We start from the raw sequence: 23,034 nt of genomic DNA, 5'->3' as shown, positions 1-23,034 counted from the left end.
AGCATAACTTGTGTTTTTTCCACCCACACTTTGACATTTGATAGACCCTGGGATTGTGTACAACTAAGACAGGACACCTTATTTTTTGGTATTCTGAGGCATTGTACAACCCTGGTTCCAAAAATGTTGGGACGTTGTGAAAAATGTTAAAAACAGAATGCTATGATTTTCAAATCATGCAAAAGCTATATATAAAAAGGAGAATAATACAAAGACAACATATCAATTGTTGAAAAATAAATGTTATTGTTTTTTTTTAAACAAGGTTATAAAAATAGACCTGTTTGATTGGCAAATAGACACCTACATCTGTACAGCGGGGGCGGCTAGGCAGTGGGGAACGAACCGCTGTGGCAGGTGATGAAGCCACTTTCCACGTTAAGCAGCTGCAGGTCACTCCAAGCATGCGGCTCCAAGTGCCAGAGGAGAACTGAACCTGAGCGCTGGGAGCCAATCACGAGTCATGTTCTTTGTCGAGCAAACAGAACAGGGGTCGCACAGAGGTCATTTCACAGTACGCTGTGTGCCTCGCCCAGGGTTGTTGCTTCCTGCACACATCTTCAAACCAGTGATGAACATGAGGCTGTGTGTGTGTGTGTGTGTGTGTGTGTGTGTGTGTGTGTGTGTGTGTGTGTGTTTGTGTGTGTCTGTGTGTGTTTGTGTGTGTCTGTGTGTGTGTGTGTGTGTCTGTGTGTGTGCATGTGCATATGTTCTGATCTGTGTTTTGTGCATCTGTGAATGCGTGTCTGTGTGTGTGTATGTTTGTGTCCATATATGTGTATGTGTATGTGTGTGTGTGTGTGTGTGTGTGTGTGTGTGTGTATGTTTGTGTCCATATATGTGTGTGTGTGTGTGTGTGTGTGTGTGTGTGTGTGTGTGTGTGTGTGTGTGTGTGTGTGTGTGTATGTTTGTGTCCATATATGTGTGTGTGTGTGTGTGTGTGTGTCAGTGTGCGGGCTCAAAGGGAGTTCAATGGCGCCTCTCTTCCTCTCTCCCATCCCAGTCATGTGTGAGGAGCATCAATCACGCTGTATGAGGAGGAAGCTCCTAAGACTGGGGGCGCCCGCACTGCTACAGTGCTACACCACTCTGTTCACCCCTGTGTTTGTTTCCACTCCACAACATCCTGATGAGGCATGAAAAGATGAACCCTTAATCCTGCCCTTATCTCGTGGCTGATACATACACTCGATTAGGCCACGTCACTGTAGCACGATGTTCGGTTCAAACTCAATGTCTCTTATCATTATAATGCTTTTCAATCCACTGTATGGTCCTGGAGGGATTTAGGGAGTAATAACTCATAACATGAAGACTAAGATTGCATTTCTGTGTAGACTACGCGCCAGATATATTGCAGCTCTTCATATGTGTATCACCATAGTGACAAACCCTTCCCTGCTTAGTGCCAATCAACTCACTCATCTGTTCCTGCCTGCGATCTACGATATAAACTCTAAATAGTGTCAGAGCCAGGCCCCTCCAGTAAAGGATTTATAATGAAAAGTCCATATGTGCTCCACACGTCAGTAGTGCATCACCTGTGTTTAATTAAGGGTGGGAGTTTGAGGTGGGGGGGGGGGGGGGAATGTATAGTCTGTGAAGCCTGAAGCAACGTGTGCTATGAAATGTTCCTAAAGAGTTGGTTCCTGAGTCAAATTGACACATGGCAGACAGTCCATTAAAAGTGAGGTTAAAAGTACCCTATAGTAGAACTGGTTCTTGGATGGTATAGCTCTACTCAGTTCTCCTCATGGCTAGTTTATTCCCGTTAGTCCCAGGGTCTGAAGGCTGTTTTTGTTTTACAGGAGTCTGCCTTAACGTTCTCCAGAACGTTCTCAACCGGGAGTATTATCGCAAGGCGCGTGCAGTGAGTCGGAAAAATGGTCAGCATCCAGACGTTTAAACAGTGTGGAACTCATATGAACCGCTGTGTTCCAGGTTTACTCTGTCTCTTTCTTTCTTTCTTTCTTTCTTTCTTTCTTTCTTTCTGTCTGTCATTTTTTCTTACTTCCTTTCTCCTCATCCCCCTATTTCTCTTTTCTTCTGTGTGTCTCCTCTAGAACTCAGCTCTCTCTCTCTCTCTCTCTCTTAAAGTTTAAGTAAAGTTGACTGATACTGTGCAGACGCTTTTATCCAAAGCAACACAGACACACAATGGTGGCTTTTGGAATACAACACGGGCCAACCAACAGTCAGGCGTTCTGGCTGCACCACCACGCTTGCCGATATTAATATGTCAATATTGATATTCTCTTCTATTCCTTTTCTTCTGTAAACGCTAGATGCTCGTGCTGTACTTTATGCCAACAGGGCCAGATTTGCAGGCAGAGGTGAGACGGCGCGCTGATGTGTGTTTCTATCCACATTGGCAAGGAGCACCACAACTCATTTGAAACAGAGTAGAGGTGTAAGGCTAGTGGAAAAACAGTCGCCCCAGAACCAGCCCCAGAGAGAGACAGAGAACGAGTGAGAGAGAGCGAGATAGACAGACAGACAGACAGACAGTGTGTGTGTGTGTGTGTGTGTGTGTGTGTGTGTGTGTGTGTGTGTGTGGTGTGTGTCTATGTGTGTGTCTGTGGGTGTGTGTGTATGAGAAAGAAAGAAAGAAAGAGAAAGAGAGAGAGAGAGAGAGAGAGAGAGAGAGAAAGAGAGAGAGAGAGAGAGAGAGAGAGAGAGAGAGATGATCAGCACTTACACATGGCAGTCCTACTACTAAGCATGCAGAAACTGAAGAAGGAGTCATCCATGTTTTGTTTTTTTGGTGTGTCTGTTTTAATCTTTTCTGCTGTTTGCTGTTTAGGGCAATGTGCCTCCTGCAGAATACCTCTGAGACGCCCACAGTGGGAATGCTGCTAAAAAAGACTCTGTCAATCACCAGACTTTATTCGGGGGAGGGTTAGCAGCTCCACAAGAGGACTTAACCCCACAGATAGTAGGCTACAAATCAAACTCTCCATAGGGCTCTGGCGTCATGAAGCGCAGGTATGAGAGTGAAATCACACCCCAATCGTCACACACTGCAAGTAAAGGGAATGTGTCTGTGTGTGTGTGTGTCTAGGTGTTAGAGATCTGTGACAGTAAGTCTACAGAAATGACAGTTACTCTGTAGAATTGTATAAAAAATACCAAAGAATTGTATAAAAACTTCAGTTACTCACGTCAGTATTTTAGCTTTAAAAGAGACAAAAGAGTATCATCAGCCGAACTAGAGCTGAAGTGACCTTAACCATGACAAATTAGTTTCTCTATCTGTGTGCAACTCCTTTGTGGGTAAACCATCATTCCTTATCATTTGGCTAGTGCTGGACACCCATAACCCATGGGCCTGCTGACGATGTTGTGATGGCCGCCAGTGTGGCTTTACTGAACATGAGCAGCTTCATGGCTAGATCCCGGTGTGGTGTAGTGTGAGATGACCACCCGGTGTTGATAGCTATATGGTCGTGGAAAAACGAATACATAGCTCCTTTTATGCATTCCTTGGCTTTCTTTTTTGCATCCTCAGCCACTCACCTCACAATTTCTATATTCTCAATTGTGCATCTGGCTGGGGAGCTGTAGACAATCAATTTGATTCGGAGAAGCCCTTGCAAACACACAGCCTCCAGTTTTAAGGACAGGTGAATGTGAGTATAAAACGGCTGGAGTGCTCATTGAAATCTAATACTTTTTTTAGATAACATTCAAATGTAATCAAGTGACTGCAAGGCAATTACATGCTTGGTTAGGTACTTATTACGTTTTCTGTTGAACGACCCTAGTGCACTGAAGTATAAGACAGATGCTATACTACTGCTGTTGGAGCCTGAGGAACAAAATGTGAAATAAATACTGACTCTCTCTCTGCGCCCCCCCCCCCCCCCTCTCTCAGCATCTGCTGGCAGAAGGTGTGTGAGACTTTTAAAAGTGTACCTTTACATTTCTCAAAAAGGCTGCGTGTGCCTGCCAGCAGTCCAAACAGCATTTCCCCCCAATCCGAGTTGATATGGATTCGCAATGTTTGGACAGTCTGAGGAGTGACCCTTCACCCCTACACACACACACACACACACATACACACACACACACTGTATACACACGCACACACACACGCACGCATTGCTAAGCTGGCAGACAACGGATTCGATCAAACATTAGACAAAGACTCTGGATATCAATGTTGAACGCTAGCAAGAGAGGCCCAGAAGCGCATGGGGCGTGTAAAGGTCTATCCCACTCCGGGTTGTCTCTACACATCCAACCAGATGCTTAATCCTTGACCCCAAAGTCACTCAACCACTGTCAACAGTAGACACTCGGCACAGAGAGAAGTGCTGAGGAGGGTCCACAACATTTCCTCCGGTTTACTTCAGTGAGGAGCCTTCTTCTCTTCACCTGTCATCCACCTTCCATTGATTTCAGTACATAGATGGGCACTTTGGGGGGGGGGGCTGTGGGTGGGTGGGGAGAGGGGGTGGCAAACATGATGTTTTGATGTGCAGAGTTCGTAGGGAGCCTCGGTGAGGTCTTACCTGTCTGTAGCCAACCATGATGATTCGCACGAGGACCACATTGATGTTGGTTCCTAGGGATTCGTCATGGTAGATTTCATCTACCTGGTGGAAGGAAATGATAAGGGAGGAAGAAAGACAGAGAGAGAAAGAGAGAGAGAGAGAGAGAGAGAGAGAGAAAGAAAAAGGAAAGAGAGAGACATACACAGGCAGAAAGAGTGGGGGAGAGAGAGAGAGAAAGAGAGCCATCATTGAAAGAAATGAAGCAGACTGCTCCCAAAGACATTAGTTCTCTCATGGCTGAGTGGCTAGCCTCTAAATGGCCTCCTCCATGCTGTAGACACACCTCGCTCCATTAGAGCTGTCAATCACCCCCCCCCCTCTCCCCTCCACCACCATCACAAAAGAAGAGCAAACATCCATTAGCTATTAAAGGTTATCACCAGAGGAGGACAAAAGTGACCGGCGTATATGGTCATTTACCGTGAAATCCCACTGATTAAATGACGCGGTCTATTATGAAAGGCGCAGCTTTTATAAGAAGGGTAGACAAGGTTCACACGTCTGTAGTCAAGAGAGAATGGGAGGGAGGGATGGAGGGAAAGATAGAGGGAGGGAAAAAGGGAGGAAGAGAGGGTGGGTGAAAAGGAGCGTACAGAATTGGACTCAAGGACGCATTCTTCAGAGATGGTAGGACAGGCGTCCAGGTTTGAATTCCTCACCCCTCATCATGGCTACCCGCGAGGGCCTCAACTCCAAAACAATCCACCCGCGAGAGGAATGGCTGTTTTGAGCAGAGACCGGGTTCACGGAAACACCACTTACTGACGAGCTTCTCACTCTGTCATTCACTCTACCTCGCTCTGTTTCTTCACACACAAACACGCACACAATAACATGTTCAAATCTGCCTCACAAACACTTAAACAGTCATTGAGATCCACCATCTTTCCCTTTCCCTCTCCCTCTCTCCACCTCTATCTCAACGATCCCTCTACCCTGTGCACTCATTGACCTACCTTTCATGTGCCTCTCAGTAGACTTTTGATGTCTATGTTATCCCCCTAAACCCACAGACACACACACACACACACACAAACACATGCTGGTGCCTACAGGCAACAACCCCCCCCCCCCCGCCACACACACACACACACACACACGCTGGTACCTACAGGCAACCCCCCCACCCGCCACGCACACACACACACACACACACACACGCGCTGGTACCTACAGGCAACCCCCCCCCCACCCGCCACACACACACACACACACACACACAGACACACACACGCTGGTACCTACAGGCAACCCCCCCCCCCCCCCCCCCCCCGCCACACACACACACAAACACACACACACACACACACACACACACACACACACACACAGACAGATACAGACAGACACACACACACACACATGCAACGCTATCCTCTCAGTCCAGTCCCCTCCTGTGATTTGTGATTGAGCAGGCGATCATGTGCGGTATCTTGCTAAGGCGGCCGGCAGCTGTCCCGTGCTGCCTCTTATTATGCAATGACTCGGGAGTCTGACCTACAAAACTATGACAAATGCAGAGAAATGAAATGCCTCCCGTTGCCACATGGCCTCCCAGCTGCAGCCACCGTCATGAACAGAGAGGGTCTGGAATTCCAATCAAATGCAGAGATGGGGGGAGGGGGTGGGTGGGGGAGGGTTCCATGCGGACCTGTTTTATCTTTATGCACCCAGCCCTCATCACCTCCCACACACATGCACACATTTAAACACACTCATACAGTAGACACAGACACACACACACACACACACACACACACACACACACACACGCACACACACACCTACAGTATATACATGTGCACATACACACACAGATGTATGCACAAACGCACACACACACACACACACACACACACACACACACACACACACACACACACACACACACACACACACACACACACACATACACATACACACACACACACAAACACACACATACACACACACAAACACACACACACACACACACACACACACACACACACACACACACACACACACACACACACACACACATACTTCCTCCTCTGTACATGTCAGCACAGCTCTACAGCTTTAGTCTCATCACTGTAAGAGCTGTAACTCCTGATGTGTCTGTGATGTTTTGTTGTTGTTTTTGTTTTATGTTTTGAACTTGGTAGGAAAATGAGGGCCAGTCACACAGCCCCTCTCTTTGTTCTCCACAAATTCATACTGTTCGCTCCCCCCAACCCTGACAGAGAACAAAGACACACACACGTGCCAGCAGGCCCAGTTGGTGGTGGTCTCAGGCACAGCAAGCGGACACCGCACACTGAATCTACGACCAACACACTCTCTCTCTCTCTCTTTCTTCGCTCTCCTCTCCTCTCTCCCTCTCTCTTCCCTCTCTTTTTTCCTCTCTCACTCTCTCCTTAATAATTCGTTTTTCAGCGTTTTTTTTCTGTCTGCTTGTGATTGGAGACTGGAGAGAGGGGGTGCAAAGCCAAAGCACAGAGGCTATACGCCCCCCCCCCCCTCCTCACTCCCTCTCTCCTTTTATCTCTCACTCTCTTTCACTCTTTTTCTGTGGAATCCGTCTACCTGTGAAGAGACTTGAGTAATGAATGAGAGTTCTCAGAGGATCTCTGTTGCGACCCAGAGAATCTCATTTTCTTTTGAGTCTGTCCACAGGCTACTGTGTAGAGAGTGAGAGTGCAAACATAAAAATAAACGAAAGCAGAAAAAGTTACAGCACTTGACCCAAACAGTCTGGCCTGGCTCTTGACCCAGGCTTAATGGACACCATCAGTCTGTCCTCCACTGAAGTGCATCTTCACTGTGGGTGGCTTCTGCAATTCCGGGCACTCTGATTTACAATTATGAAGGCCATTATCAACCAGGGATTACATCACTACAGACCTCCTGTATGCCGGCATGCCTAATCATTATGGTGCCCTGATGCAATCTGACTGAAACTTAATGTAGAAAACCCCCCACTGGGATGCTTAAAAAATGTACAGGCTCTGTGTTCTCGTAATTGGCCAAGGCGAACTTGTGTAACCACTCTCACTGAGCTCATTACTGCAAAGGGTCTGCACTTTGACAATTCTCAAAAAGACTCTTCCCTAGAGTCCAAAGAGCTAAATTGCGTTTCGAAACTGACCTGAACGCACTGTCCGTCTCTAGTTCCTGTATGTCTGTGGCCGAGGGCTGTCTGTCTGACTAAATCTGTTGGCGCTTGGCCAAGCATCGCTGACAGCGGGTCATCTCGTCTCTGAGCGGAGACGAGCGGTCCGAAGCCCATGGGGGAAAAGAGGCAATCAGGTGCAGGTGATGTACACATGTGAGGGTGTGTGTATGTGTCTCCGTGTTTGTGTGTGTGTGTGTGTGCCTGCATGTCTCTGTGTTTGTGTTTGTGTCTGTGTGTGTGTGTGTGTCTGTGCCTTTGTGTTCGTGTATGTTTGTGTCTCTGTGTCCATGTCCATGTGTGTGTGTGTGTGTGTGTGTGTGTGTGTGTGTGTGTGTACATGTGTGTACGTGTGTATGTGTGTGTGTGTACATGTGTGTGTGTGTGTGTGTGTGTGTGTGTGTGTGTGTGTGTGTGTGCTTGGCCTAAAAGGCCGTCTCTGTCATGAGAGCGGTATGTGCTGATGATCAAATCCACTCTAGGGAACTGGGAAAGCAGGGAAGGCCAATGGGTGGTGTTGGGAATGAGGACTGTTGACATGTAGGGGGGGCGGGGGGGGGGGGGGTGTGCATGGAGAGAGAGCCCTACTATGTTACAGTACACTAATGATGTCATTGTTTTGAATGGCCCTGCTGAGTGAAGAGCAGGTGAGACATTGCGAGAGGCTCACAGTAGCTGTGTCCCAAGAGGGAGGAGAGTGAACACTCTGAATGCTAAGTGCATAAATAGTGCAACTCGTAGGCCTGCAAATGCACAAAGCGTGATGCAAACAGACCCGCCGATTCGGTTCTGTGCCGTGTTAAGATTTGTGTCAGAGGGTCGTTTGATGCACAGAGAGATGATGAGGAGAAGCATTGAGATGGTGGTGATGGGAAAAGAAACTGCTAGGTGTCGTCATAACGAGAGCATGAATGGAAGCTGCCGGAGACTCAACCAGCAGGTGTTCAGATGACCTCACGGAGACCGTTAAATGGTTTATTTATTCAAAAAACAGGAAAACAGTTCCCTATGGTAGCGACATTCACTTTGAATGTAAAATCCTTTCAGGAGTGATTCCGACAGTCAGTCCCCAAGTCCCAAAGGAACCATTGGGAGGTCTACTCAAACATGAGGTGGTGAATGTGGCTAAACATGAGCAATTACAGCATCTGACTGGTCCCTTACAGCTTAATTAATAGTGAATACTCCAATGACCTCAAATTCCCCAGGACCTGTGTTAAGCATCGAAATTCCTGGCCCAAAGTTTAATGTTGACCTATATAACTGGGTTTATGTTGGATCTGTAACAGAAGGGCCTGTTCAAAAATTGAGGACAACATTAAAAATAGCTCCAAGCCTCTCCACAGACCATTTCAAAGACCATAAAACAACGCTGTTCCTATACGGACAAAGTTACTTACAACTTAACTTAAGTTTTTGCTATGGTATGCACTTTTTGGCACACAGATAAAAAACGAAATCGGTATATGTTGTGTATAAAAACACTGTGATTGACAAAGACCAGGAACACTGACATCTTGTATGACCCTTGACTTCTAAGAGCTCTATGATTACAAGGTCCAATCCTTTTCATGATTGGTCATTATCCTTTCTATGACATTTCTTTGAAAATTCCTGTCGTGTCACACACACACACACACACACAGACACACACACACACATAGTGGGAAAATGAGGGAGAATAAAAGACAATGTGGGCTTTCTGTGCAGGCACCTCTGTGGACGACTCCTGACTTTGTCCAGTAATCACTCCCTCTGAGGGTTTCTCCAGCTGATGGGTACAGCACTCTGTGACTGTGGTGGAGGTTGGAAGGCTAAGAGATTGAAGGAGCAGGGGATCAGAGAGAGGGAGGGAGGGAGGGGTTGTGCTGGGCATGAGTTTATGGAGTCCCCCTCCAGATACTGTCAGTGACTACCAGTCTGTTTGATCCTTATCTTTAGCGGTATAGCAAATTGAACAAATTGCATTGTTTGAGGGGAGGCATACAAAAAAAATTTATTTTTAGTCTTGCTCTTTTCTGACTTTTGACAGTATAGTATACTGCAAACAACTGCTACACCAACCTTAGCCCTCCAAAACTCAGAGCTGTATGTAGGCGCTGTGTGTTCAAATCTAAAACGCTCTCATCAAACGAACAAGCAAACCGAATCATTGCTCATTTCAACCTTCTTCCTGAATCAAGCTTCAAGCTTGAGGATTTTCACATAAACTCTGATGCCCCGCTGTGGTGACTGCCGCGGGCAGGGCCACTGCCCCCACTCCCCTCTACACACACACACACACACACACACACACACACACACGCACACACACACACACACACACCTTTTCCACAAGCACCACTCAGCCGTGCTGTGCAGTGCCGCTCCGTACTCCGAACCCCTGCCCCCCACCCACCCACCTCCACCAACACCTCCACCCCCCAAGCCGGCCCTCTCGACTCCCAGTCAAGTCCGTAATTGGCCTACTGCAGCTAATCGGACCACCGAGGCGGGGGCCAAATGGTGACTGTTACAGAGTGAAACCAGCACCCTGTGAAAATCTGACTCGCGGGGATTTCCAGGCTCTAATCAGCTTAAGGTGGCAGGAGCTGGTGGAACCCATAATGAATGAACTGAAGTTTTTCTTTTTTTTCCTCCTCTCTCTCTCTCTCTCTCTCTCTCTCTCTCTCTCTTTCCTTCTTCTCTTTTCTTCCCACCACCCCAGCGAATCTAATTCATCAAGCTACAGCCACAGCAGGGTATATCCATTGGGATTTCTCTCCCCATCTGACCCATGAAATCACGGGGAAACAAAGAGGTTAGATAATGGAGATCAGATAACATGCTCTGGAGAGCTTCTACATGGCCAATTGGGTTGAATCTCAAAGGAAACAATGCATTTGACACACTTCAATAGCATGAAAGGAAGAGAGAGAGAAAAAAGACATCATGATAATGAACACGGGCATCATACTTCTTCCTATCTCCATTTACAATGTGGCACTTCAAACACCTCCATCTAATCACTTCTCTGTCACTGCAATACTGGGACTGATTGATTGAAGTGGGGAGAAGTAGGGAGCATTTGAGGGCCAAGTCTCCAAAGGCCTGAAAGGAGATTTAATGTACAAAGGAGGGGACTTTTTTTTTTCTCTCTGCGAGAAGACAGACAGACGGACTCACAATGTTCATGAGGGTCAGCACGTAGTTCTGGACGTGTTCCTTCCCATGGAAGCGCACCACCGAGTCGTCCACGGCCAGCAAGACCTCGATGTTGTAGTCCTCTTTCTTGGCGGCCCGCCGCTTGCGCTCCGACTCGGTCAGCTTCTGCTCCACCGCGTCTAGGGCGTTGGGCAGCTCCGCGATGCCAAAATCAGCCACTGGACAAAAGAGGAACACGACGCGTCAGGGTTAGGTGACACGTACATTTACATTCACATTTAGTCATTCAGCTGACGCTTTTATCCAGAGTAACTTACAACAATCAAGGTACAATAAAGGTACAGTGCCACTAGGATACCACTCACATAGAATGGAATGTAACAAAGCCAGAGTTCTGAGACTGACCCTGACGTCTGAATGCACAGCAAACGTAGCGGCAGTGAATAGTGAAAAAAGAGTCCGCTTGCTGGAAGTAGTTACTATGAGTAGATGTGAAGTTATTTTTCAGACCAGTATTGCCCATAAAAGGAGGGCACCAGTGATAACCAAACCTGTGTGTGTTGTTGTTGTTGTTGCTGTTGTTATTCTCAGTAACACACTCGGAATCAGAATATTTGTCTGGTTAATTAAGCAAACCAGAAAGGAAAGAATATCAAGACAGAATCATTTTCAAATAAAATGCTATTTTTGCTTGCTATTTTTTTTTATATAGAAATACATTAGCAGCACACATGACCTGTATTTCCACTGTGAAAGAAAAAAAAAACAGTGCAAATTGTGGGTGTTAATTGGATGTTAATTGGCTGTCAATAAACAACTTTGTTATGTCGAATATATGTGATTAACTCTTCATTCTTATTGATCTGTAACCCCTGCCCCTCCCCCAATGTAACAAGATGTCTAATTCCAGCTGTTCATTTTGGACTCTGGTGCTATCTGACTAATAAGGGAGCCCTGATAGGAGAGACAGTGGTGTTTTGGAAGATTATTTTACACTGCAAGGCGTTCTGGCAACCGGGTGATAATAGCGGCGGTCATATAGGGATTGTCAGTTTTTGTTTTTTTCTCCCCTCATCTACTTCCTGAATTTTTGGTCAACGATATCCGGGACACCGAACCACCGGGGCACATAAAATTTGGTGGATATGTAGCCCCACTAGACTTTTACGGAAAAATTTCGTTTGGTCCCCGGGGGCCACTCCCCCACCGCGCTGGGCCCCCCGAAACCTAAAAAATGCAGTTTTTCCTAAATAACTACCTGAACCGGGGCACCGAGGATGAAGAAATTTTTATGGTATGTTGGTCTCAAGGGCCCACATCAACCTAGCCCATAATCACTCATCATTTTTTACCGGGGGAGGGGGTGCAAATCACAAAAACTTGTGATTTGCACCACCCCCCCGGTAAAAAATGAAAATGCAATATCATTCTGCTTTAATCGCCCCTCTCTTCAGTTAAGATGTTCAGAACTGCACCAAATTTTATGTGTATGATTAACCTGACATTCTCTGGGGGTATGCCAAGTTTCGTAGAATTTCATCCATGGGGGGGTCTAAAAAAATTAAGTTATGTGTACATTTAGTGACTGTACACTCATTGGCCTGTAGATGGTGGGGTGGTGCACACATATACACACGCACACACACACACACACACACAGGTACGCACATACCATCAGTATCGGCAATTACAACAGCCGATACATAATTACAAATTCAGTAGGATTAAAGAAAAAACAAATATTCATCATAATAATAATTTGGCTGCATTTCCAGTATTGGCGTCACGTAGTCGTTTGTCCACCAGATGGCGCATCGTTGCAGTGAGACGTAATTTTGTTGGAAGTTAATCTCAAGTGGGTTGGAAAGACACTACGCTTCCTACAAGGACAAGACTGTAGTTTACCGCTGAGAACGTCTAATAAGGGTAAGATGATTTCTGCATGACATGTAATTCCCATTTCTTCTTGAAGCCGAAATAAATCTGTGAATGTTTATCGGACATGCTTGGTTTTTACTGCAGGTAGGCTACGTTAATCTTAAATTATATCAATAGCCTAGAGTAGGTAAAATAATGTTACCGTTAGCATTGGTTGAGTGATAGAGGCCAATTTGATTATTAATGTATTTGTAGAAAACCATAAATGCGGTTATAGGCTACCAAGAACATTGATAACAGCACTAATTGCATCTTTCGACTGTCATCTCATTTGCTTATAACGATAACCTAGGCTACTAACAGGAGCTAAGTGAGTTACCCACACACGTTCGCTACGTGATGGTTTTCTAATGGAAAATATAGGCTACCTGAAAGATAACCTGATGATGTATCCTAAACACCGGGCTGGGATATTTAGCTCAAAGTCTCAAAAAGCATCTGAGTCACCGTTCATTCCCAAACACCCATATAGGCTACTTCAATCCTCTATTTTCAAAGGTGATTCAAGTAAGGAAGAGCATGGCTCAAAGTAAAGTAACTAGGACTGAAACTACATAAATTCGTCAAAGTGAATAATTTGTGTCAACTCGCCGCAATGTAGATTTATTAACGCACCCGTGATCTACATCTCCATTTAAACCAAATGTTTTAGAGCGCATGTTGAGAGATGTATCCAGGGCAGGGCTGTACCTACACATATTTGTTGCAAAAATTTTGTTACAAAAATCATTCTTTACGATGGATGATTTAGTACCAACGTTACACCAGTCCAATACAGTTTTGCCTATGGCTATACTGTGAGACTGAGACGTTTTTTTTTTGTTCGAAGTGCGTGTTTAGGGTGTGAGAAGGGAGTCGATGTGCTTTGATTCCAGCTTGGTAGTAGTAGTCTATGCGATTAAAAAACACGTGTGTGTGAAGTATCCAAACAATGATAACGCTTTCATTATGGCTGCTTTAGCCACAGACCTTGAGCTACTGTACAGTGGGTTGGGTTCCATTTAGAAGTGTCGCTTTGCGTGATTCACACAGCTGCGTGAAATGTATTACTACTGATATGCAAAACTATTAACTTTTCACCAAGAGGTGGCAGCTTAAGTCCGCTTGATACTGTAAGCCATTGGTTCCCAAAGGAGATTTTATTTGGGTCGCCAGCATAGCCTAGTGCGTGGATATCTCAATTGCAAAATTAAACAATATTTCTATCGGGCGCCTACAATGGACTAGGCTGGGTGAACTCAGCCTGATCTGCCGGCGATTCCTTTTCTATTTCTTAAAAGATTGAGCTTGGTCTGGCGAAAGCCAGACTAACCATGGACCTAGTTGCAAAATGCAAGGGAACATGAATCAGCATATTATTTGCACAAACAATAACGGACAGTAGCTCTTCAACTTGGCCCGTTAAAATGTGTATGAACAGTCTAGCAACGCATTTCATGAAGGCCCTTTTGGACATGTCCGTTATTTGCACCACTGGGTAAAACGGCATTTTGTTTTAGACTACTGCTATTTAATTTGTGCATTGACAATAAAGCTGAATATCATATGAACTAGATGACTAAACTTATGCATATGTAGAAGAAACATTCACAAAAATCCATGACATGACCTCTCTTCTTGATAGCTGTTGAAAACTGCATGGAACTGACAGGGATTGTTTTGTTTAATAATAAATAAATAAATACATTATGCTGCTTCTGCTTTTCCCAAATACAATGTAGCCTAAAGGTGTACCTTTCATCAGTCCAGTTGCAATGGATGGACTGTGATGAACTGCCCTACTTGTGATTGTTTAGATATTTTAAAGGTTTTATAACAATGCTACAAATTTTTTGGCAAGTGCTACAAATCTATTCACCTTTGCAGCGCCAGTAGGCTACTTTGTGTGCGGCCCGCAAACACACATTCCAAACAAGCATACACAAAAGTTTCAAGAGTGGGGGATGGAGTATAAGATGGAGACAAATTCATTTATATGATTTATTTTCGTGGAATGGATGTACAGGACTGAGTGGCGGTCATATTTTGTACCGCTATGCGGTACATCTAGTTGTGTGCATGTTCGTCTTTTTTCCACTTTGTCATCTTCATAGCGGCATGGACATAATGCTTTTGTTCAAAGCACACAACTCATTGTGATCAGTAAGCAATGGCCATCAGCCAAGCTGGGCAAACTGTACGAATTATTTGCGCAACACAACAAACATCTAAACAAATACAGGCAACTGCCCAAATACTACACAGTAAAGCATGTGCCAAAATTCCGATGCCTACCAAATGCAAAACAAGAGATATCTGTGGAAACCATTTTCTATAAATCTAAATGCTTTGGGACAAGCTTCTGTAACAATGGAACATAGAGGCATAACTTAGAAGGCTGCATTAAATTACTGAACTAATGTGCACACATTTAACTACTCAAATAGTGTTTATCGTCCCTTCTATGACCTAAAACCAACACTCCATGCAGATAACAACACCTAACAGAACTCTATGTCTTCCAAAAACATATGACAACATATGTTCTGTAATGTCACATTGGATAAAAGTTCAAATGCGTTTGATGTAGTAAAAATCACAGCATCCATCAGGCTGTGTGAGGAGTCATATTTACACCACCCCAGAATACAGTATCATATAGTCGCCCCCCCCCCCCCCTCTCTTTCCAGAATAAATCAAAAGGGAATTTTCATATAGTGGCAGGTAGGAAATAAATACCTGAAAGGCATGCAGAAACCACACAACCACCAATAACAGCACAGCTGCCATTGATAATCGTTTGCTAGCATGATAACCCAGACCACAAAGCTACACAGCACAAAGCTGTCAATGACAAGTGTGTTTACCTGTTCTTCGTGGCACCATATATTATGAAAATTTATTTAAATATGATACCCTGATTAGTTGTCATAAAAAGCACACCTTAAGAGTTGGTATGCTGCTAAGTGGATTACAAATGTTAACCACAGATAGCAGATACTGGCATCAAATAACGACTGATGCCGATTTATCTTCTCAGACAAAAGATAAAGGCCAAAAATAATAACAGAGACTAAGGCATCTAACCCTAATTACTGTTTCCAGAAACATCAAAATATTATCACCATACGTGAGGCTGTCTGACATTTACCTGCAAAAGCTCTGACAGCTGCTATCAGGTGATGTTTACAGACACCAGCGTAGACTGCATCAAAAAAAGTCAGTGGAACAATAAACAGCAGTAGGATAAGCAATAAAGGGGAATTTTAGCCATGGGGCTGAGATTTATCACATTCCATTGTAATTGCTAAGAATTCAAGACAAAACCATATAGTGAACAAGATGACAGCAATGGAGCAATAGAGTTGAGTTTCTGAGAACCCCTAGTCTCTACATTCCTACTAATTACTACCTCTCCTCTTTGACTCATGAAGCTCTATAATATATAATATAAGCTATCATTTCTACAAGGAGTAGATTGGGAACCAAATAGAACGTTCAAGCATTGTTTTTGTTTACCTTGTTGAAAGGGTCTATAGAAACCATGAGTTTCTCTGGGATTGTCTGCACAGTGCTTAGCCAGTTGAGCTACTAGCACAGACAAATATACTGAGAAGAGAACAGGAGATAATGAGAACAGGAGATAATGAGACAGGCTGTGAGTGGTTAACCAAACATGTGTGTGTTGTTGTTGTTGTTGCTGTTGTTATTCTCAGTAGCACACTCAGAATCGGAATATTTATCTGGTTAATTAAGCAAACCAGAAAGGAAAGAATATCAAGACAGACTCATTTTCAAATAAAATGCTATTTTTGCTTGCTATTTTTTTTTTATATATAGAAATACATTAGCAGCACACATGGCCTGTATTTGCACTGTGAAAGAAAAAAAAAACAGTGCAAATTGTGGGTGTTAATAGGATGTTAATTGGCTGTCAATCAACAACTTTGTTATGTCGATTCTATGTGATTAACTCTTCATTCTTATTGATCTGTAACCCCATGTTTCACCAGGTGGCACATCGCTCCTTTTCCCCCCACAGAGCAGCGGTATGGGCATCAGTGGGCAGTGGAAAACCCAGGCGCAGAGCGTGGCGCTGTCTTTCTTTTCCTCCCAATTACGCCAACTTCATGGACTTCCTGTTCAGCCTATTTTAGAGCGCCACAAAAATAAACGCTGGGAGAGGAAGGATGGAGGTGGGGAGGTGTGGGAGGGTGAGGCTCTCCAGCTGAGCCAAACCGAGAGGAGAACAGGAGGAGGCCCCTCGAAAGGAAGCGTGCTCCTACAAACGCTAACGCAAGGCGCTAGGCTACGCCAGCTCCAGGGGTCAGAGGTTTGAATTCCACTGAATGGCTCTGAATCGTTCCCACTGTGTTGCAAGCCACTCTGTGCTGTGAAATTCCCTGAAGTTGAACGGATATGGGTTTGCCAATGGAGGGCCAGTATTGGCATGCTGGCCATCAGTGATTTAAGTAATGATGTGGATGTGTCCTAAAATAAGGTTGACGTCTGAGGGAAGGCTGACCGCTAAACTGCGATGCTTCAGACACTTGTTCTACAACAAGGAAGCATTCCCACCCTATAGGGCAAATCACTCTCAACCAAAAAGAAGCTACGAAATTCATTTTCAGGTTCAATTGTGGTGGAAGTACAGGTGCAGAGAAGTGGTTAAGACTACGCTAAACACCTTTGAATGTCAGAGGTATCTAATTCATTGCTGATTGTGTCCACATACAGAAGAAATCTGGGGGCTCGGTTCAGGTTATTTCACGCATGGTCGCCCAGCATGTGAACTGGGCTGACTCTTTGAGAAAAATGCACGCTGAACTTGAATAGCTCTATATTGTGTAGCACTACAAAAGTAAAGGCATTTAATGGCTCTTTGCACTCTCCAACCTTTGAAGGTGTGTGGTAGGCAGTAGTGTTGTTGTAGAGGATAATCACAACAGCCTGGATGAGGCAGTAGGATTAGTGTGTGTGTGTGTATGTATGTGTTTTGTGTGTATGTGGTGTCTGTCTAGGTCTATGTGCGTGAGTGTGAATACCTGATGTCCTGTCTATGTCCATGTTTGTGCATCTGTGTTCACATGTACACATGCATTTGTGTGTGTGTGTGTGTGTGTGTGTATGTGGTGTGATATAGGATTAACAGCTCGTCCACTTGAATGGACTCAAACGCGAGGGCCTGGTCATGGTGGTTGTCCGCCCAGCCTACCCCCTGAGAGTGGGGTATGTGGGCTTGGGAACAATCGGCTGAAATAACATTTCCCACTCTAGTGAGCACGGCAGGGAGAGAGTTTTGGGATAGGGAAAAAAAATGGAAAACAGAAGCAGGATTCTAGCAGTGTGACTAAATCAAATCCAGTCATCGGTGAGTCGGTCTTCCACGTTAAACGTTGGACAATAAAAAAAAGATTCCGCTATGTGAGCAAGAATGGCAAGAATTCTGAGCGGGAACTGTGTGTCATCAGTACCACCGACAGGTTTTTATTATTGTTGTTGTAATTAGAGACTGCACTTAAAAACACTCCTACAAACACATGGCCATAATTTGTCATGCGGAGCATGTTTTCGTGACATCTGCACAACAAGCTTAAAAAATCGAACTAATCACTTCCCCGAAGGTGAAGGTGATTCCCAGTTTGCTCACAAATTGAAGAATTCTGTTTTTACTGTCGTGGCTACTGGAGTCTATAGTATAGCGCCTTTGCCCAAAGGCTGAGTACTCCCCCAGATGCTGTGCACCTTGATTGTGTGGGGAGAAATACTTCATATAACAACTGGTGCCATTTTACCTCAGAAGGTCGTGCGTGTGTGTGTGTGTGTGTGTGTGTGTGTGTGTGTGTGTGTGTGTGTGTGTGTGTGTGTGTGTGTGTGAGAGAGAGAGAGAGAGAGACTGTGTGTGTGTGTGTGTGTGTGTGAGTACATTTGTAAGTGTGTGTGTGTGTGTGTGTGTGTGTGAGAGAGAGAGAGAGACTGTGTGTGTGTGTGTGTGTGTGTGTGTGTGTGTGTGTGTGTGTGTGTGTGTGTGTGTGTGTTTCACCCCTGGCCTTCCATAGGCGTCCACATTCCTCACTTTACCAGCTGCTGCTGGGAAGAGCGTGGCAGTCCGTCTGGCCCTCCGGTCTGGACGTGAAATCCGGCCACCCCCACCCCCACCCCCACTACCTCACAGCTCAGCCCCTGAACCAACAGCGCAGATCTGCACTTCCATTCTTTCCTCCATATTTCTCCACCTCTCACCTACCTTTCCCATGATAGCCACCGACCAACAAAAACGCCAGCACCAACAGATCTGGCTCCCACTTCTCCTCATCCCCCATTAGCGTATAACTGACATGTACCATAGTGCCAGTTTCACATAGACTAATGATATAGTTTGCCTAATGTTGTCCACCAGGGATTCCGAGTAGTGTGAATTTTTGACGGGAACTGGGAAAACCTCAGATCACATGGTGAAATCAAAAATCCTTGATTACTGCTCTGTTTCAATCCTCTCTCACGCCCGGGGCAGCCGTGGCCTACTGGTTAGCACTCTGGACTTGTAACCGGAGGGTTGCCAGTTCGAGCCCCAACCAGTGGGCCGCGGCTGAAGTGCCCTTGAGCAAGGCACCTAACCCCTCACTGCTCACCGAGGGCCGCCGTTGTAGCAGGCAGCTCACTGCGCTGGGATTAGTGTGCGCTTCACCTCACTGTGTGTTCACTGTGTGCTGTTTGTGTTTCACTAATTCACTGATTGGGTTAAATGCAGAGACCAAATTTCCCTCACGGGATCAAAAAAGTATATATACTTATATATACACTTATATACTTATATACTCTGGTGAAATCTCACCAACTTAAGATTTTGATACCATCCTAGCAACATCCTGTATACCATCTCCTAGCAACATCCTGGACACATCCATCCAGGATGTGGCTAGGATGGTATCAGAACCTAAAGTCGGTGAAATTTCACCATGTGATGGGTTTTTCCAGATCACATCACATCTGAGGGTGTATGCCCGCTCTCTGTGTGGACGTCCGTGCTTCCTGCCATTGTTTGCGCCGATGTGGTCACTAAACTGCAAGGGTACCGACTGGGCATGGATGGACTCCAAGCAAACTAGAAAGTATAATAAGAACAACTACGCATTTGTGGTGTGCACAGCTGTTTGTGTGGCGCGTCTGAGATTATAGTCAAGGTCTTAATATAGAGCAATGCAAGTCCACGTGCTGTGTGAGGGTCATCGTGATCGTGACACATTCTAAGTTGCAGCCACAATGCCTGGTCGTCAAGGAGAGCCATCAGGGTTCATTGTCATGTAGACACATCAGGCTAATTCTCATGCTTTAGATGGAAATAGAGACCAATGTTAAGGCCAGCTAGTGCCTGGTTGCCTGGAATGTGGGCATGGCTGTGTGAGTCATAGGCCATTGAGCGGTAACAAAAACTACCATTAAGTGTTACGCATTACAAAATGTTCATGTATCCATCAAAAGGGAAGGTGTTAAAGGGGTTGCCACATATGCTGAATCAGATTTGAGAGACCTTATTTACACCTGATCCTCTTAAGATTTGAATAAAGGGAAGCGCACAGAAAATGTTTCATCTAGGCTTTGAGTGGTTTTGTACTATTCAGGAGTACAGCAGAAATAGACAGCGAGAGCGAGAGAGAGAGAGGGATCTACATTAAGGGAAAGTATGAGTAAAGAAAGCCTGAAAGTAAAAGAGACAGTCTGACAGAAAGTCCCATTACCACTCATCATCGCAATCCTCTTCTTATCCCCACATGCATACCTTCATTGTGGAGGTGCTCCTTGCGTTGACTTGGCTCTCTCTTGATGGCGGAGCGTCGGTAGACCACGTGGACACGGCCCTTTTTCTCCACCTCCTGCTGGCCTTTCTCCAAGGGCTCAATGAAGAACTCCTCATTGTCCGTTCGAATAAGGCCTGCCTGCAAAGAAAGAAAGAAAGGAAGAAAAAAAAAAACAGATCATAACATTTCTCCATGTCATCAGGTTGTTTCTATAAGATGACACACATCCAGCACTGGTAAACAGAGGTGCTGGACGGAGGAAAAGGTCAATAAAAAAAGGATGGAGTCCGCACACTAGATACTGTTCCCGTAAAACATTTTATGTTTTACTACCTAGCTACCTACCTACTTACTAGCACGTGACGCCTCAGGGTCCAAGCTAATGTCTGAGGATGGGCATGAATCGGCACGTGCTAAGTAGTAACACATGAAATGATATTTGGGAAACAAAATCTTGTCTGTAGGATTTTTAAACATGCTGTAGATCATCATTTAGATCCATTGTGATCCATCTCTCTCTCTCTTGCATAATAAACATGAATGCATCTATCAGACAAAATGAAGAGCTACAAAGCGTGTCACAGAGAAGCTGCGGCAACCAGCTCCTAGTACGGTTTCAATAAAGTGAAGGACACAAAATGCTCCAAAAGGCATTGTGAAATTGTGTGAATTAGTCTAGTCTAGACTGTTCAGGAATGCTGCAGAAAAATGCAGAGAGAAAATATAGAATGTTCGATTCGCTTTAGTGTGAGATGTGTTTGTTGGGATATCATTGTAAAACTCTTTCCATTGAGAAGATATAACTAAAGACTACCCTCCTGCTTATAAAAGAGAATAGTTTTGATAGTACATTCTGTTCAATATCATACAGTAGATCCAATATCATACAGTAGACATTCATCGTTTTTTACTAAATTATATGTGATCTGTCAGGGTGCTGCAAGATGTTTTTCTTTGCAGGGCGAATGCTAAACCTCTTGTGATGTTATACTCGCAGTTCAGTTTTGCAAACCCTCGACCACAAAACAGACACAGTACACATGGTCGTCTGGTTGGTCAGGTGTGGGAGAAATGGCCAAGCAGAGCGTGCGTCCCCACCCATTCTTTAGAGACGGCTAAGCTGTCATTTAAGCCTGTGAAAAAGGGAAAAAGCAAGATTCTCAGCAAACGTTTTGGCAGGCGACAACAAGCAGATGTGTATTTTCGGAGCGCCAGACGAAAACTATACTTGGTCTTGGAGGTTCAACCAGGATCAGCTGGGACACAAGTGCAGCGGCCGCTAAATATATACAATACAAACAAAGTGTTAATCTCACAAGCATTTTTCGAATACTGGAGATAAAATAGACACGAGAGGCAACGTCGCGTTGCATTCCAAGGGTCGAAGGTTGGCATTTTGTGAGAGTGTATATGCACGGATAGGAGGGTGGATGGGTGGGTGGGACGCAGGGGGGGTTGGAGAGGGGAAAAGTGGGGGCTTCGGATATGAAACCAGGAAATGCCGAGAAGGAAGCTCTTGGCTCGGCTTTCTGTGGTGTACAGGGTGAACTTGGGCAGTCTGGGCAGACGTCGGCACAGGCTCACGAGCCAAACATCTGGGAGACACCGCAGAGCACAGCAGAAGCTAGGGGAGCATGGAGAGACGATGGCAGAAAAATCAAGCCCGTGGCTTGGACTCTCTCTCTCTCTCTCTCTTCTCCCTCTTACAAGCTCAATCTCTCTTTGTTTCTCTCTCAACATATGTCTCTTCTCTCTGTCTATCTATCTCTCTTTCCACTCTTTTCCTGTCTCTCTCTCTCTCTCTAAAGATATGCAATTCTCCCTCTCTCGCTGTCAATTCTCCATCTCTCGCTGTCTCTCTGCAGACATGCCATACTTAATCGCTTTGCTCCCCATAGTCAGTCATCATCCTCTGCCCTGACACAGGAAGGAATTCTGCCAGTGCCTGATGTGTTTTGATCTGACAGCCCGTAATCATCTCCACTTCTACTGCAAAACAGTAACGGAACACTCGGCTGCGCTGCAGGTACTGTCTCTCCCTGCAGGTCTACTTGGCATCCAGCCACACCTGCCTGATGGCTTTCCACTCTGTCCTGTGCATTGGTTTATTGAGAGGCACAGCGGAAGAAATAAAATACATGGAAATGTTGGAAGGGGGGGGGGGGGGGGGGGGATGCATGAAAATGTGGAGTTAAAAAAAAGAAATTGCATTTTGTAACAGTGGTGAACTGCTGCCCCTGTCGTGCCACAAGTTTGCAAGTGCCTAGGGATATCAAGTTGACAAATGGGCTCACAGGACATTAAATAATGCTTTCTTCACTTTGAGACAAAACAGTTTCGGAGAAGATACGTGTGCATTTACTAGGGGTTCTGTTTTCCCCCACTGTTTTTCTGAGCAAATTCATTCATTCTTGAGCCCAAAGTGGGCTCAAAAAGGGGAAAAACACACTAAAAGAGAGCACAA

The 23,034-nt window shown here is 45.1% G+C and overlaps 1 protein-coding gene across 2 annotated transcripts in view; it reads right to left on the bottom strand.

Annotated features, from left to right (window-relative positions):
* Positions 1–23,034, bottom strand: part of LOC121700478 (A disintegrin and metalloproteinase with thrombospondin motifs 3) — a 73,302-nt gene that overhangs the window by 40,537 nt on the left and 9,731 nt on the right. For both annotated transcript variants that reach the window (XM_042083445.1, XM_042083446.1), the window contains exons 3-5: positions 20,552–20,708; positions 10,876–11,072; positions 4,515–4,598 (exon numbers count right to left, since the gene is read on the bottom strand). In XM_042083445.1, the coding sequence (XP_041939379.1) occupies positions 4,515–4,598; positions 10,876–11,072; positions 20,552–20,708 (438 nt within the window). The remainder of the gene's footprint in view (positions 1–4,514; positions 4,599–10,875; positions 11,073–20,551; positions 20,709–23,034) is intronic.

Source organism: Alosa sapidissima, chromosome 24 (genome assembly GCF_018492685.1).
Source record: "Alosa sapidissima isolate fAloSap1 chromosome 24, fAloSap1.pri, whole genome shotgun sequence".
NCBI lineage: Eukaryota > Metazoa > Chordata > Actinopteri > Clupeiformes > Clupeidae > Alosa > Alosa sapidissima.
Note: the sequence above shows the minus strand (reverse complement) of the source record. Positions and strands in the feature narration are given on the sequence as shown.